The 15,714-nt window shown below is 44.0% G+C and overlaps 1 protein-coding gene across 1 annotated transcript in view; it reads left to right on the top strand.

Moving 5' to 3' along the window:
* The window catches only part of LOC100135871 (insulin receptor), a 171,769-nt gene extending 162,445 nt beyond the window's left edge, over window positions 1–9,324 (top strand). Inside the window, exons 21-23 of the mRNA XM_036986535.1 lie at window positions 1,077–1,206; window positions 2,520–2,654; window positions 7,546–9,324. Of these exons, the coding sequence (XP_036842430.1) occupies window positions 1,077–1,206; window positions 2,520–2,654; window positions 7,546–7,972 (692 nt within the window). The 3' untranslated portion in view covers window positions 7,973–9,324. The remainder of the gene's footprint in view (window positions 1–1,076; window positions 1,207–2,519; window positions 2,655–7,545) is intronic.
* Window positions 9,325–15,714: the final 6,390 nt, after the last annotated feature.

Here is a 15,714-nt window from a genome sequence, read left to right as displayed (position 1 = left end):
ATCCACAGTAAAACGAGTCCCATATCGACATAACCTGAAAGGCCGCTCAGCAAGGAAGAAGCCGCTGCTCCAAAACAGCCATTAAAAAGCCAGACTACGGTATGCCACTGCACATGGGGACAAAGATCGTACTTTTTGGAGAAATGTCCTCTGGTCTGATGAAACAAAAATAGAACTGTTTGGCCATAATGACCATCGTTATGTTTGTAGGAAAAAGGGGGAGGCTTGCAAGCCGAAGAACACCATCCCAACCATGAAGCACGGGGGTGGCAGCATCATGTTGTGGGGGTGCTTTGCTGCAGGAGGGACTGGTGCACTTCACATAATAGATGGCATCATGAGGCAGGAAAATTATGTGGATATATTGAAGCAACATCTCAAGCCAGGATGTTAAAGCTTGGTCACAAATGGGTCTTCCAAATGGACAATGACCCCAAGCATACTTCCAAAGTTGTGTGCAAAATGGCTTAAGGACAACAAAGTCAAGGTATTGGAGTGGCCATCACAAAGCCCTGACCTCAATCCTATAGAAAATTTGTGGGCAGAACTGAAAAAGCGTGTGCGAGCAAAGAGGCTTACAAACCTGACTCAGTTACACCAGCTCTGTCAGGAGGAATGGGCCAAAATTCACCCAACTTATTGTGGGAAGCTTGTGGAAGGCTACACAAAATGTTTGACCCAATTTAAACAATTTAAAGGCAATGCTACCAAATACTAATTGAGTTTATGTAAACTCTGACCCACTGGGAATGTGATGAAAGAAATAAAAGCTGAAATAATTCTCTCTACTATTATTCTGACATTTCACATTCTTAAAATAAAGTGATGATCCTAACTGACCAAAGACAGGGAATTTTTACTAGGATTAAATGTCAGGAATTGTGAAAAACTGAGTTTAAATGTATTTGGCTAAGGTGTATGTAAACTTCTGACTTCAACTGTATTTGCCTTTTCAAATAGGTCATTTGTATTTTCTCTCCTTTCTCTAAATGTTTGTATGAATTGTTGACAGCCTGTTGCAAAGCAGGTTTCTGTTCTGGGATAATAATAAAATATATTCTGTACTCAACCCTCAGACTTTGGTATGACCAGAGACATCTATGAGACGGACTACTACCGTAAGGGAGGGAAGGGTCTTCTTCCTGTCCGCTGGATGGCTCCTGAGTCTCTAAAGGATGGAGTGTTCACCGCACACTCTGACTGCTGGTGAGGATACGTGACTGTCTCTCTGTGTCTGTCTGGCTGTCGCTCTGTGTCTGTCTGGCTGTCTCTCTGTGTCTGTTTGGCTGTCTCTCTGTGTCTGTCTGGCTGTCTCTCTGTGTCTGTGTCTGTCTGTCTCTCTGTGTCTGTGTCTCTCTGGCTGTCTCTCTGTTTCTGGCTGTCTCTCTGTCTGTCTCTCTGTGTCTGTCTGGCTGTCTCTCTCTGTCTGTGTCTCTCTGTCTGTGTCTCTCTGTCTGTGTCTCTCTGTCTGTGTCTCTCTGTCTGTGTCTCTCTGTCTGTGTCTCTCTGTCTGTGTGTCTGTGTCTCTCTGTCTGTGTCTCTCTGTCTGTGTCTCTCTGTCTGTGTGTCTCTGTGTCTCTCTGTCTGTGTGTCTCTCTCTGTGTGTCTCTGTCTGTCTCTGTGTGTCTGTCTCTGTGTCTCTCTGTGTCTCTCTGTGTCTCTCTCTCTCTCTGTGTCTCTGTCTGTCTCTCTGTGTCTCTGTCTGTCTCTCTGTGTCTCTGTCTGTCTCTCTGTGTCTCTGTCTGTCTCTCTGTGTCTCTGTCTGTCTCTCTGTGTCTGTCTGTCTCTCTGTGTCTCTGTCTGTCTCTCTGTGTGTCTCTCTGTGTCGCTGTCTCTGTGTCGCTGTCTCTGTGTCGCTGTCTCTGTGTCGCTGTCTCTGTGTCGCTGTCTCTGTGTCGCTGTCTGTCTGTGTCGCTGTCTGTCTGTGTCGCTGTCTGTCTGTGTCGCTGTCTGTCTGTGTCGCTGTCTGTCTGTGTCGCTGTCTGTCTGTGTCGCTGTCTGTCTGTGTCGCTGTCTGTCTGTGTCGCTGTCTGTCTGTGTCGCTGTCTGTCTGTGTCGCTGTCTGTGTCTGTCTCTCTGTCTGTGTCTGTCTCTCTGTCTGTGTCTCTCTCTTTCTGTGTCTGTCTCTCTTTCTGTGTCTGTCTCTCTTTCTGTGTCTGTCTCTCTTTCTGTGTCTCTGTCTGTCTCTCTTTCTGTGTCTCTGTCTGTCTCTCTTTCTGTGTCTCTGTCTGTCTCTCTTTCTGTGTCTCTGTCTGTCTCTCTGTTGCTGTCTGTCTCTGTCTGTCTCTCTGCCTCTGTCTCTCTGCCGCTGTCTCTCTGCCTCTGTCTGTATCTCTGTTGCTGTCTGTCTCTGTGTGTGTCTGTCTGTGAGAGTGTGAGCCTGCTAACTGGTTCCTCAAGGTTTTTCCCAACCTATCCACCTATGGAGTTTTTCCTTGCCACTCGTGTGTGTGTGTGTGTGTGTGTGTGTGTGTGTGTGTGTGTGTGTGTGTGTGTGTGTGTGTGTGTGTGTGTCCCAGGTCATTTGGGGTGGTGTTGTGGGAGATCAGTACCCTAGCAGAGCAGCCGTACCAGGGCCTGTCTAACGAGCAGGTCCTGAAGTTCGTCATGGATGGAGGATATCTGGACCGACCAGACAACTGTGCTGACCGGCTGTAAGTCTCTAGATCAATGTATCGTCCAGCTCAATGATATCACACTGTAGATATCTATGGTGTAGTCGTGGTCATTGTGGGATGGGAAGACCATTTATAGATGACAACGTTAGAACAATCACTCTTCTTTGGTGATCATGATATTGGGGAAATTAGTGATCATGATTTTGGGGATATTGGTGATCATGATACTGGGGATATTAGGAATATTAGTGATCGTGATATTGGTGATCGTGATATTGGGGGATATTGGTGATCATGATACTGGGGATATTGGTGATCATGATACTGGGGATATTGGTGATCGTGATATTGGCGATCATGAGACTGGGGATATTAGGAATATTAGTGATCATGATATTGGGGATATTGGTGATCATGATACTGGGGATATTGGCGATCATGATACTGGGGATATTGGTGATCGTGATACTGGGGATATTGGTGATCATGATACTGGAAATATTGGTGATCGTGATATTGGCGATCGTGATACTGGGGATATTAGGAATATTAGTGATCATGATATTGAGGATATTGGTGATCATGATACTGGGGATATTGGTGATCGTGATATTGGCGATCATGAGACTGGGGATATTAGGAATATTAGTGATCATGATATTGGGGATATTGGTGATCATGATACTGGGGATATTGGCGATCATGATACTGGGGATATTGGTGATCGTGATATTGGCGATCGTGATACTGGGGATATTGGTGATCGTGATATTGGTGATCGTGATACTGGGGAATGTTGGTGATCATGATATTGGGGATATTGGTGATCATGATACTGGTGGTATTGGTGATCATGATTTTGGGGATCATTATATTGATGATGATCATGATACTGGGGATATTATTAATATTAGCAATCGTGATACTGGGGATATTGGTGATCATGATACTGGGGATATTGGTGAACATGATATTGGTGATCATGATATTGGGGATATTGGTGATCATGATACTGGGGATATTGGTGATCGTGATATTGGTGATCATGATACTGGGGATATTGGTGGTCATTATATTGGGGATATTGGTGATCATGATATTGGGTATATTGGTGATCATGATATTGGGTATATTGGTGATAATGTTACTGGTGATCATGATACTGGGGATATTGATCATTATATTAGGGATATTGGTGATCATGATATTGGGGATATTTGCGATCATGATACTGGGGATATTGGTGGTCATGATTTAGGGATATTGGTGATCATGATATTGGTGATCATGATATTGGGGATATTGGTGACCATGATATTGGGTATATTGGTGATAATGTTACTGGTGATCATGATACTGGGGATATTGATCATTATATTAGGGATATTGGTGATCATGATATTGGGGATATTTGCGATCATGATACTGGGGATATTGGTGGTCATGATTTAGGGATATTGGTGATCATGATATTGGTGATCATGATATTGGTGATCATGATATTGGGTATATTGATGATAATGTTACTGGTGATCATGATACTGGGGATATTGATCATTATATTAGGGATATTGGTGATCATGATATTGGGGATATTTGCGATCATGATATCATGGGGATATTTGCGATCATGATACTGGGGATATTGGTGGTCATGATTTAGGGATATTGGTGATCATGATATTGGTGATCATGATATTGGGGATATTGGTGATCATGATATTGGGTATATTGATGATAATGTTACTGGTGATCATGATACTGGGGATATTGATCATTATATTAGGGATATTGGTGATCATGATATTGGGGATCATATGATATTGGCGATCATATGATATTGGCGATCATGATACTGGCGATATTGGTGATCATGATACTGGGGATATTGGTGATCGTGATATTGGTGAACATGATACTGGCGATATTGGCGATCATGACACTGGGGATATTAGGAATATTAGTGATCATGATATTGGTGATCATGATACTGGGGATATTGGTGATCATGATTTAGGGATAATGGTGATGTTACTGGTGATCATGATACTGGGGATATTGGTGATCGTGATACTGGGGATATTGGTGATCGTGATATTGGTGATCGTGATACTGGGGAATGTTGGTGATCATGATATTGGGGATATTGGTGATCATGATACTGGTGGTATTGGTGATCATGATTTTGGGGATCATTATATTGATGATCATGATACTGGGGATATTATTAATATTAGCAATCGTGATACTGGGGATATTGGTGATCATGATACTGGGGATATTGGTGAACATGATATTGGTGATCATGATATTGGTGATCATGATACTGGGGATATTGGTGATCGTGATATTGGTGTTCATGATACTGGGGATATTGGTGGTCATTATATTGGGGATATTGGTGATCATGATATTGGGTATATTGGTGATAATGTTACTGGTGATCATGTTACTGGGGATATTGATCATGATATTAGGGATATTGGTGATCATGATATTGGGGATATTTGCGATCATGATACTGGGGATATTGGTGGTCATGATTTGGGGATATTGGTGATCATGATATTGGTGATCATGATATTGGGGATATTGGTGATCATGATATTGGGGATATTGGTGATAATGTTACTGGTGATCATGATACTGGGGATATTGATCATTATATTAGGGATATTGGTGATCATTATATTGGGGATATTTGCGATCATGATACTGGGGATATTGGTGGTCATGATTTAGGGATATTGGTGATCATGATATTGGTGATCATGATATTGGGGATATTGGTGATCATGATATTGGGTATATTGATGATAATGTTACTGGTGATCATGATACTGGGGATATTGATCATTATATTAGGGATATTGGTGATCATGATATTGGGGATCATATGATATTGTCGATCATATGATATTGGCGATCATGATACTGCCGATATTGGTGATCATGATACTGGGGATATTGGTGATCGTGATATTGGTGAACATGATACTGGCGATATTGGCGATCATGAGACTGGGGATATTAGGAATATTAGTGATCATGATATTGGTGATCATGATACTGGGGATATTGGTGATCATGATTTAGGGATAATGGTGATGTTACTGGTGATCATGATACTGGGGATATTGATCATTATATTAGGGATATTGGTGATCATGATATTGGGGATCATATGATGATTGTGATATTGGTGGTATTGGTGATCATGATACTGAGGATATTAGGAATCATGAAATTGGTGATCGTGATATTGGGGATATTGGCGATCATGAGACTAGGGATATTAGGAATATTAGTGATCATGATATTGGTGATCATGATACTGGGGATATTGGTGATCATGATACTGGGGATATTGGTGAACATGATACTGGGGACATTGGTGATCGTGATATTGGTGATCATGATTTTGGGTATATTGGTGATCATGATTTAGGGATATTGGTGATCATTATATTGGGGATATTGGGGATCATGATATTGGGTATATTACTGATAATGTTATTGGTGATCATGATATTGGGGATCATGGTATTGGGGATATTGGTGATCATGATATTGGGTATATTGATGATAATGTTACTGGTGATCATGATACTGGGGATATTGATCATTATATTAGGGATATTGGTGATCATGATATTGGGGATCATATGATATTGGCGATCATATGATATTGGCGATCATGATACTGCCGATATTGGTGATCATGATACTGGGGATATTGGTGATCGTGATATTGGTGAACATGATACTGGCGATATTGGCGATCATGAGACTGGGGATATTAGGAATATTAGTGATCATGATATTGGTGATCATGATACTGGGGATATTGGTGATCATGATTTAGGGATAATGGTGATGTTACTGGTGATCATGATACTGGGGATATTGATCATTATATTAGGGATATTGGTGATCATGATATTGGGGATCATATGATGATTGTGATATTGGTGGTATTGGTGATCATGATACTGAGGATATTAGGAATCATGAAATTGGTGATCGTGATATTGGTGAACATGATACTGGGGATATTGGCAATCATGAGACTAGGGATATTAGGAATATTAGTGATCATGATATTGGTGATCATGATACTGCCGATATTGGTGATCATGATACTGGGGATATTGGTGATCAGGATATTGGTGATCATGATTTGGGGGATATTGGTGATCATGATTTGGGGGATATTGGTGAACATGATACTGGGGATATTGGTGATCAAGATATTGGTGATCATGATTTGGGGGATATTGGTGAACATGATACTGGGGATATTGGGTTTCATGATACTGGGGATATTGGCGATCATGATATTGGGTATATTACTGATAATGTTATTGGTGATCATGATATTGGGGATCATGGTATTGGGGATCATATCATATTGGCAATCATGATACTGCTGATATTGGTGATCATGATACTGGGGATATTGGTGATCAGGATATTGGTGATCATGATTTGGGGGATATTGGTGATCATGATTTGGGGGATATTGGTGAACATGATACTGGGGATATTGGTGATCAAGATATTGGTGATCATGATTTGGGGGATATTGGTGAACATGATACTGGGGATATTGGGTTTCATGATACTGGGGATATTGGGTTTCATGATACTGGGGACATTGGGTTTCATGATACTGGGGATATTGGGTTTCATGATACTGGGGACATTGGGTTTCATGATACTGGGGACATTGGGTTTCATGATACTGGGGATATTGGGTTTCATGATACTGGGGATATTTATATTGTCTTCTCTCCTCCTTCTCTCCTCCTCCCCTCTTCCTCCTTGTCTTCTCTGCTTCTTCTCTCCACCTTCTGCTCTTCCCCCTTCTCCTCTCTTCTTCCTCCTCTTCTCTCCTCTCTTCCTCCTCCTCCTCTTCTCTCCTCAGACACAATCTGATGTCAATGTGCTGGCAGTACAACCCCAAGCTGCGTCCCAGCTTCCAGGAGATCATTGAGATGCTCCACAAGGACCTTCACCAGTCCTTCCAGGAGGTCTCCTTCTACTATAGCCAGGAGAACAAGCCTCCGGAGCAGGAGGACTTTGACCTGGACATGGACAACATGGAGAGCATTCCCCTAGACCCATCCTCTTACTCCCAGAGAGGGGACCACAGTTCATCTTACTCCCAGAGAGGGGACCACAGTTCCTCCTACTCCCAGAGAAGGGACCACAGCTCTGAGCGGGACGAGGCGGGTTCGTCACTGGGGTTGAGACAAAACAACTACGAGGAACACATCCCGTACACACACATGAACGGGGGAAAGACTAACGGACAACAGACACTAGCCCTCCCTCGGTCTAGTCCCTCCTAACAGAACATTAAATGGAGGTAAGGGTCTAGTCCAGGGGTTTGCAGCTCCAGTCCTCTGATTGGTTCTGATTGGTGTCTTTCTTTTACCTCCATCCTATCAAACACAGCTGATTAATCAAATTGCGTTCTAAACTGAAGATCATGATTCGTTGATTATTGGAGTCAGGTGTGTTAGCTGGGGCAAAACTTTGACACCTATCAGGCCCACGAGGACTGGAAGTGCCCACCCTCGGTCTAGTCCCTCCTAACAGAACATTATATGGGGTAGGGGTCTAGTCCCTCCTAACAGAACATTATATGGGGTACGGGTCTAGTCCCTCCTAACAGAACATTATATGGGGTACGGGTCTAGTCCCTCCTAACAGAACATTATATGGGGTACGGGTCTAGTCCCTCCTAACAGAACATTATATGGGGTACGGGTCTAGTCCCTCCTAACAGAACATTATATGGGGTACGGGTCTAGTCCCTCCTAACAGAACATTATATGGGGTACGGGTCTAGTCCCTCCTAACAGAACATTATATGGGGTACGGGTCTATCTAGTCCCTCATAACAGAACATTATATGGGGTACGGGTCTAGTCCCTCCTAACAGAACATTATATGGGGTAAGGGTCTATCCAGTCCCTCCTAACAGAACATTATATGGGGTAAGGGTCTAGTCCCTCCTAACAGAACATTATATGGGGTAAGGGTCTAGTCCCTCCTAACAGAACATTATATGGGGTAAGGGTCTAGTCCCTCCTAACAGAACATTATATTGGGGTAAGGGTCTAGGTCCCTCCTAACAGAACATTATATTGGGTAAGGGTCTAGTCCCTCCTAACAGAACATTATATTGGGTAAGGGTCTAGTCCCTCCTAACAGAACATTATATTGGGTAAGGGTCTAGTCCCTCCTAACAGAACATTATATTGGGTAAGGGTCTAGTCCCTCCTAACAGAACATTATATTGGGTAAGGGTCTAGTCCCTCCTAACAGAACATTATATGGGGTACGGGTCTAGTCCCTCCTAACAGAACATTATATGGGGTACGGATCTAGTCCCTCCTAACAGAACATTATATTGGGTAAGGGTCTAGTCCCTCGTAACAGAACATTATCCCCATGTCTTTCTCTCACACAGATTAATTGATATGAATATAGTTTTGTTGTTTTGTATAGATGATTACTTTTTTCACTTGTTCAGAGGCCTCCTGGAAGTACACATCTCAAGGACATTATTGCTCTCTGTTGTCAAGATGCCACCCTCATTACACTACAGTATGTAGCCATGTTGTCCAATGTCAACCAGGAGAGAACATGCAACCAACCACATGTACACTTTTTGTATTCAAGAAAGACGAACCTCCCTCTCTACTGCTTCTCTCTTGTCCTCAATCTTTTTTTTATATTGCCAAGTTTCCACGAATGTGTGGCGGAGGTAGAAATCAACTGTGAAAATAATTAAACTTTGGGTCAACCTGAAGGCTGCTAACCCCAGGACTTTCCAGACTGTCCCTTCCCCAAGCTGAGGCTCTCTCCCTGGGCAGCTCAGCCCTCGCTGGGTCCCTAGGTCTCCCTGGGCCATGGAGATCCCCCATGGTGTCGCTCAGTGTAAAAGTGCCCTTTTATCTCTGTCTGTAACCTGCATCGAATGTCATGGAGCTGTGTGTCTGTCTGTGACCTGCATCTAATGTCATGGAGCTGTGTGTCTGTCTGTGACCTGCATCGAATGTCATGGAGCTGTGTGTCTGTCTGTGACCTGCATCGAATGTCATGGAGCTGTGTGTCTGTCTGTGACCTGCATCGAATGTCATGGAGCTGTGTGTCTGTCTGTGACCTGCATCGAATGTCATGGAGCTGTGTGTCTGTCTGTGACCTGCATCGAATGTCATGGAGCTGTGTGTCTGTCTGTGACCTGCATCTAATGTCATGGAGCTGTGTCTGTCTGTGACCTGCATCGAATGTCATGGAGCTGTGTGTCTGTCTGTGACCTGCATCTAATGTCATGGAGCTGTGTGTCTGTCTGTGACCTGCATCTAATGTCATGGAGCTGTGTGTCTGTCTGTGACCTGCATCGAATGTCATGGAGCTGTGTCTGTCTGTGACCTGCATCTAATGTCATGGAGCTGTGTGTCTGTCTGTGACCTGCATCGAATGTCATGGAGCTGTGTCTGTCTGTGACCTGCATCGAATGTCATGGAGCTGTGTGTCTGTCTGTGACCTGCATCGAATGTCATGGAGCTGTGTGTCTGTCTGTGACCTGCATCGAATGTCATGGAGCTGTGTGTCTGTCTGTGACCTGCATCGAATGTCATGGAGCTGTGTGTCTGTCTGTGACCTGCATCTAATGTCATGGAGCTGTGTGTCTGTCTGTGACCTGCATCGAATGTCATGGAGCTGTGTCTCTGACTCTTTGTACTCTCAAGTTGTCAAGGAACGACAGACTTTCTGAGACTTGAGAACTAGCTAACTTTTGGATTGATGAATGTGTCAAATCCATTTTCGAATCTTCGAACAAACTTTATCGATCCACTGGAGAAGCTTGTTGTCATCTCTCCTCACACTCTGCAGTATTACAAACATCACATAAAGAATTAACATATTTCTTTGGTTATATTTTTTTTATTTATTTAGGTTTCATTTTCTCATTTTGAGTTTTCACATTTACAGCTGAAGGATATTTAAAAATCTGAGGGGGGGAGACATTTTTACAAAAAAAAAAAAAAAGAGTTCCTCAGATGACCAATAGATGCTTCTTTTGGTATATTTTAGTGGGTATAGAAAATATAAATATATATATATATATAAATATATTATTGATGGTTTTTTTCTACATAGTTGTTGACATTGTGTTTCATGAGGTATTTCCGGTCTGTTTACATGTTTGTCTTTTATGTTTATTGTTTCTAATCCAGAAATCATACTAATAATCATTTGGACTTGTGATCGACCAGCAGCACTTGGTCTTTCCTCTCCGTATCAGATGCACAGTAAGAGGAGGAGGAGGAGGAGGAGGAGGAGGAGGAGCTTGGCCCGTTGATATCAAACTGTCTGCTCTAGATAAATAAAGCAGTGTGGTGCAACATGACAACACTCTGTCTCTGTCTCTCTGTCTCTGTCTCTCTGTCTCTCTGTCTCTGTCTGTCTCTGTCTGTCTCTCTGTCTGTCTCTCTCTCTGTCTCTGTCTCTCTCTGTCTCTCTCTCTGTCTCTCTGTCTCTGTGTCTCTGTCTCTGTCTCTCTCCTCATGCGTCTGTTATTGTTTTACTATGTAGTTTATTACGTCAGGATGTGGTATGTGTGTACAATTGATCTCAGAGTGAGGTCTTTGTGTAATCAATATACAGTACCAGTCAAAAGTTTGGACACCTACTCATTCAAGGATTTTTCTTTTAAGTTTACTATATTCTACATTGTAGAATAATAGTGAAGACCTCAAAACTATGAAATAACACCTATGGAATCATGTAGTAACCAAAAAAGTGTTAAACAAATCAAAATATATTTTATATTCAAAGTAGCCACCCTTTGCCTTGACAGCTTTGCACACTTGGCATTCTCTCAACCAGCTTCACCTGTAATGCATTTCCAACAATCTTGAAGGAGTTCCCACATATGCTGAGCACTTGTTGGCTGCTTTTCCTTCACTCTGCGGGCCAACTCATCCCAAACCATCTCAATTGGATTGAGGTTGGGTGATTGTGGAGGTCATCTGATGCAAATCCAAATCAAATCAAATTTCTTGGTCAAATAGTCCTTACACAGCCTGGAGGTGTGTTGGGTCAATGTCCTGTTGAAAAACAAATGATAGTCCCACGAAGCGCAAACCTGATGGGATGGCATATTGCTGCAGAATGCTGTTGTAGCCATGCTGGTTAAGTGTGCCTTGAATTTTAAATAAATCACTGACAGTGTCACCAGCAAAGCCCCCCCTACACTATCACATTCACACCTCCTCCATGCTTCACGGTAGGAACCACACATACAGAGATCATCCGTTCACCTACTTGGTGTCTCACAAAGACAGCGGTTGGAACCAAAAATTGCTAATTTGGACACATCAGACCAAAGGACAGATTTCCACCAGTCTAATGTCCATTGCTCGTGTTTCTTGGCCTAAGCAAGTCCTTTAGTAGTGGTTTCTTTGCAGCAATTCAACCAATCTCAATTGCACTCCACACTGCCCTTTCCCACCTGGACAAAAGGACCATTTATGTGAGAATGCTGTTCATAGACTACAACTCAGCTTTCAACACCATAGTGCCCAGCATTAAGCTAAGGACCCTGGGACTAAACACCTCCCTCTGCAACTGGATCCTGGACTTCCTGATGGGCCGCCCCCAGGTGGTAAGGGTAGGCAACAACACGTCTGCCACGCGGACACTCAACACCGGGGCCCCTCAGGGGTGTGTACTTAGTCCCCTCCTGTACTCCCTGTTCACCCACAACTGCGTGGCCAAACAACTCCAACACCATCATTAAGTTTTCTGACAACACAACAGTGGTAGGCCTGATCACCGACAACGATGAGACAGCCTATAGGGAGGAGGTCAGAAACCTGGCAGTGTGGTGCCAGGACAACAACCTCTCCCTCAATGTGAGCAAGACAAAGGAGCTGATCGTGGACTACAGGAAAAGGAGGGCCAAACAGGCCCCCATAAACATCGACGGGGCTGTTGTGGAGCGGGTCGAGAGTTTCAAGTTCCTTGGTGTCCATATCACCAACAAACAATCATGGTCTATACACACCAAGACAGATGTGAAGAGGGCACGACAACACCTTTTCCCCCTCAGGAGACTGAAAATATTTGACATGGGTCCCCAGATCCTCAAAAAGTTATACAGCTGCACCATCGAGAGCATCCTGACCAGTTGCATCACCGCCTGGTATGGCAACTGCTGTGCATCTGACCGTAAGGCGCTACAGAGGGTAGTGCGAACGGCCCAGTACATCACTGGGGCCAAGATTCCTGCCATCCAGGACCAATATAATAGGTAGTGTCAGAAGAAAGCCCAAAAACGTGTCAGAGACTCCAGTCACCCAAGTCATACTGTTTTCTTAGCTACCGCATGGCAAGCGATACCGGAGCGCCAAGTCTAGGACCAAAAGGCTCCTTAGCAGCTTCTACCCCCTAGACATAAGACTGCTGAACAATTAATCAAATGGCCACCAGATGGCCACCTTGTCACAACACAACTGATTGACTCAAACGCATTAAGAAGAAAATTAATTCCACAAATGAACTTTTAACAAAGCACACTTGTTAATTGAACTACCTCATGTAGCTGGTTGAGAGAATGCCAAGTATGCAAAGCTGTCATCAAGGCAGAGGGTGGCAGCTTTGAATAATTTAAAATATAAATTACATTTTGATTTAACACTCTTTTGGTTACTACATTAATCCATGATGTGTTATTTTGTAGTTTTGATGTCTTCACTATTATTCAACAATGTAGAAAATCGTAAAAATAAAAACCCTGGAATGAGTATGTCCAAACGTTTGACTGGTACTGTACATTCACATTCATCTTAAGGCTGAAACATATCGTTATGAAGGTGCTATCCCAAGAAGATTCGATATGTATATCATACATACACTGCGTTGCTTTTGACCCCACACATTGCTTCGTATAGAAAGAGTCTTGAAATAGTTTGGACATTACAGTGTAAATGGAAGGGGGAAACAAGAAGTTTCAAAATGCATACAGTACCAACAAGCCAATTCATAGCCTGCAGTGTCTGATTTTTACCACATGGGGGCAGTGCAGTCCAATGTCAGTTCAGGGTAATCTTTACACAGTTCTGGTTACTGCAAAACAAGGTCCACCATATTACACAATAGATCCACATATTTGTTTTCTACTCAATAATACTAATTCAGGTGTTGTTGCATTGGTGTCTGTTTGTGACAAGAAAAAAGGTTATTGGTCAGTAGTGACAAGTGTTTTTGTGCAACACACACACACACACACACACACACACAGCTGACCTACAAAAAGTAAACAAAACCCAACTGTCATCTGATGGTTTATCAGCAGATCAGAGAGAAGCCGAGTGCTATATAAACCTCCAGACTTGGCTCAGACACCACTGCACATTACATTTCTGTACTGCTTGGTCTCATTGGAATCCTTACAAACAAATGTCAAAGCCGTCAGAACAGTTTCAAAAAGATAGCCATCTGTTTATTTTCTACTCTAGTACGAAAAGGGTTTTCTTGGAGCTTCAGTAGCAGACTGCAGGACAAGTGATAAATACTGTGAGGCATAGGTGGTGTCCTCCCTACTTCTCCACATCCCTGACTTCCTGTCTGTTTCTGAGTCTACTTCCTCCACTGGTCCTTCTCTCCATGGCCCTCCCATCTGTCCACTGTTCGCCCTCTCCTTCTTCCCCCTTTCCTCACCCTTCTGCCTCCCCCTCCTCTCCTCCTCACCCTTCTGCCTCCCCTTCCTCTCCTCTTCATTCTTCTGCTTCCCCCTCCTCTCCTCCTTCTTCCCCTCATCCCCCCAGATGATGACCTCGTCCCAGCCATCCCAGCATGCCCAGTACTGGTCGTCAGCCCACGACACGCTGCCTGTCATGCTCACGCTCTTCTTCCGACGGAACGGCATGGGGCCTCTGTCGGCATGCAGGGGTAAGTTGCTGTACCAGCGTACCGTGTCGACCCCCCTGAGGCCCCTCTGTCGTCCCCCACCTTGAGGCATAGGCGCCAGGGCTCTCTTGTCTTGTCCCTTCATGGAGCTCTGCTGATGAGCCTCTCCCTCCTGGTTCTCCCTACTGGTTCCAATGGCCTGGGACAGGGCAGGGTGGGAGGTGTATGGGGTCCACTCCTCCCTCCGCTTCAGTGGAGCCCCCCCTACACCCCTGCCTGGGGTGTTGGCTCTTTTTGCCTGTATCTCTGTCCTTCCTCCTCCAGGCAGCATGATCACCACAGTGGACTGCTCACCCAAGGCCTCTGTGCTCTTGCAACGCAGCTCACGGCCAATCCCTGTCGCCCTGTCCACTGTCCTCCCCTCAGACCTCCCGGCCCCAGGGGCCACTGGCTCCCTCCTCAGGATGGTGACTCGGGCAGGGTCGGGACCCTGACAGGTCTCCTGCCCCCCAGCTCTGCTCCTCCTGAGGCCCACTGGCTGGTTGATGGTGTCCCCACAGCCATGCTCTGCACTGAGGCTTCTCACCAGGCCACTCATGCTCCTGGCTATGTCCAGATCCCCCTGGGCTGAGTGTTTTCTCCTCTTGTCTACCCTCACCATCTTAAAGTCTCTCTGGTGCCCACCAGCCTTCTTGGCCAGTGGCTCCCTCTGCTCTACAGGTGGCCTACTATGGCACTCCATGTTTCACTGTCAGTCAGTCTGTCCAATTATCTGAATGAATGCACAGAAATTCCTTTTTAAATTACAATTAAATTGGAACGTTTGACAGTTGGAAAGCTAGGCCTAATTATTCTTTGTTTACTTCAACAGCTAATGTTATTTATGAAAATTGATAAGCAAGCTACTGTAAACCTAGACAAACGTTACAGGCTAGGCTATGCCAATCCAATTCTTTGCATAGGGCTAACTATTTGCACATGTATATTGAACCTAAACTTAATTAACTATGTAACTTTCAAACTCTCACAGTACCTGTGCATATGTCCTGATGTGGAGAGATGTTGTGATTGAAGAAAAAACTGCATCATTTCTCAATCATCTCGTTTCCATGGTCACAGACTGAGATGACAGACGTCAAGGATCGTTCCAGCACAGCTGTGGATA

This window comes from Oncorhynchus mykiss, chromosome 8, assembly GCF_013265735.2.
Source record: "Oncorhynchus mykiss isolate Arlee chromosome 8, USDA_OmykA_1.1, whole genome shotgun sequence".
Taxonomy (NCBI): Eukaryota; Metazoa; Chordata; class Actinopteri; order Salmoniformes; family Salmonidae; genus Oncorhynchus; species Oncorhynchus mykiss.
This window is presented reverse-complemented; position numbering and strand designations above follow the sequence as displayed.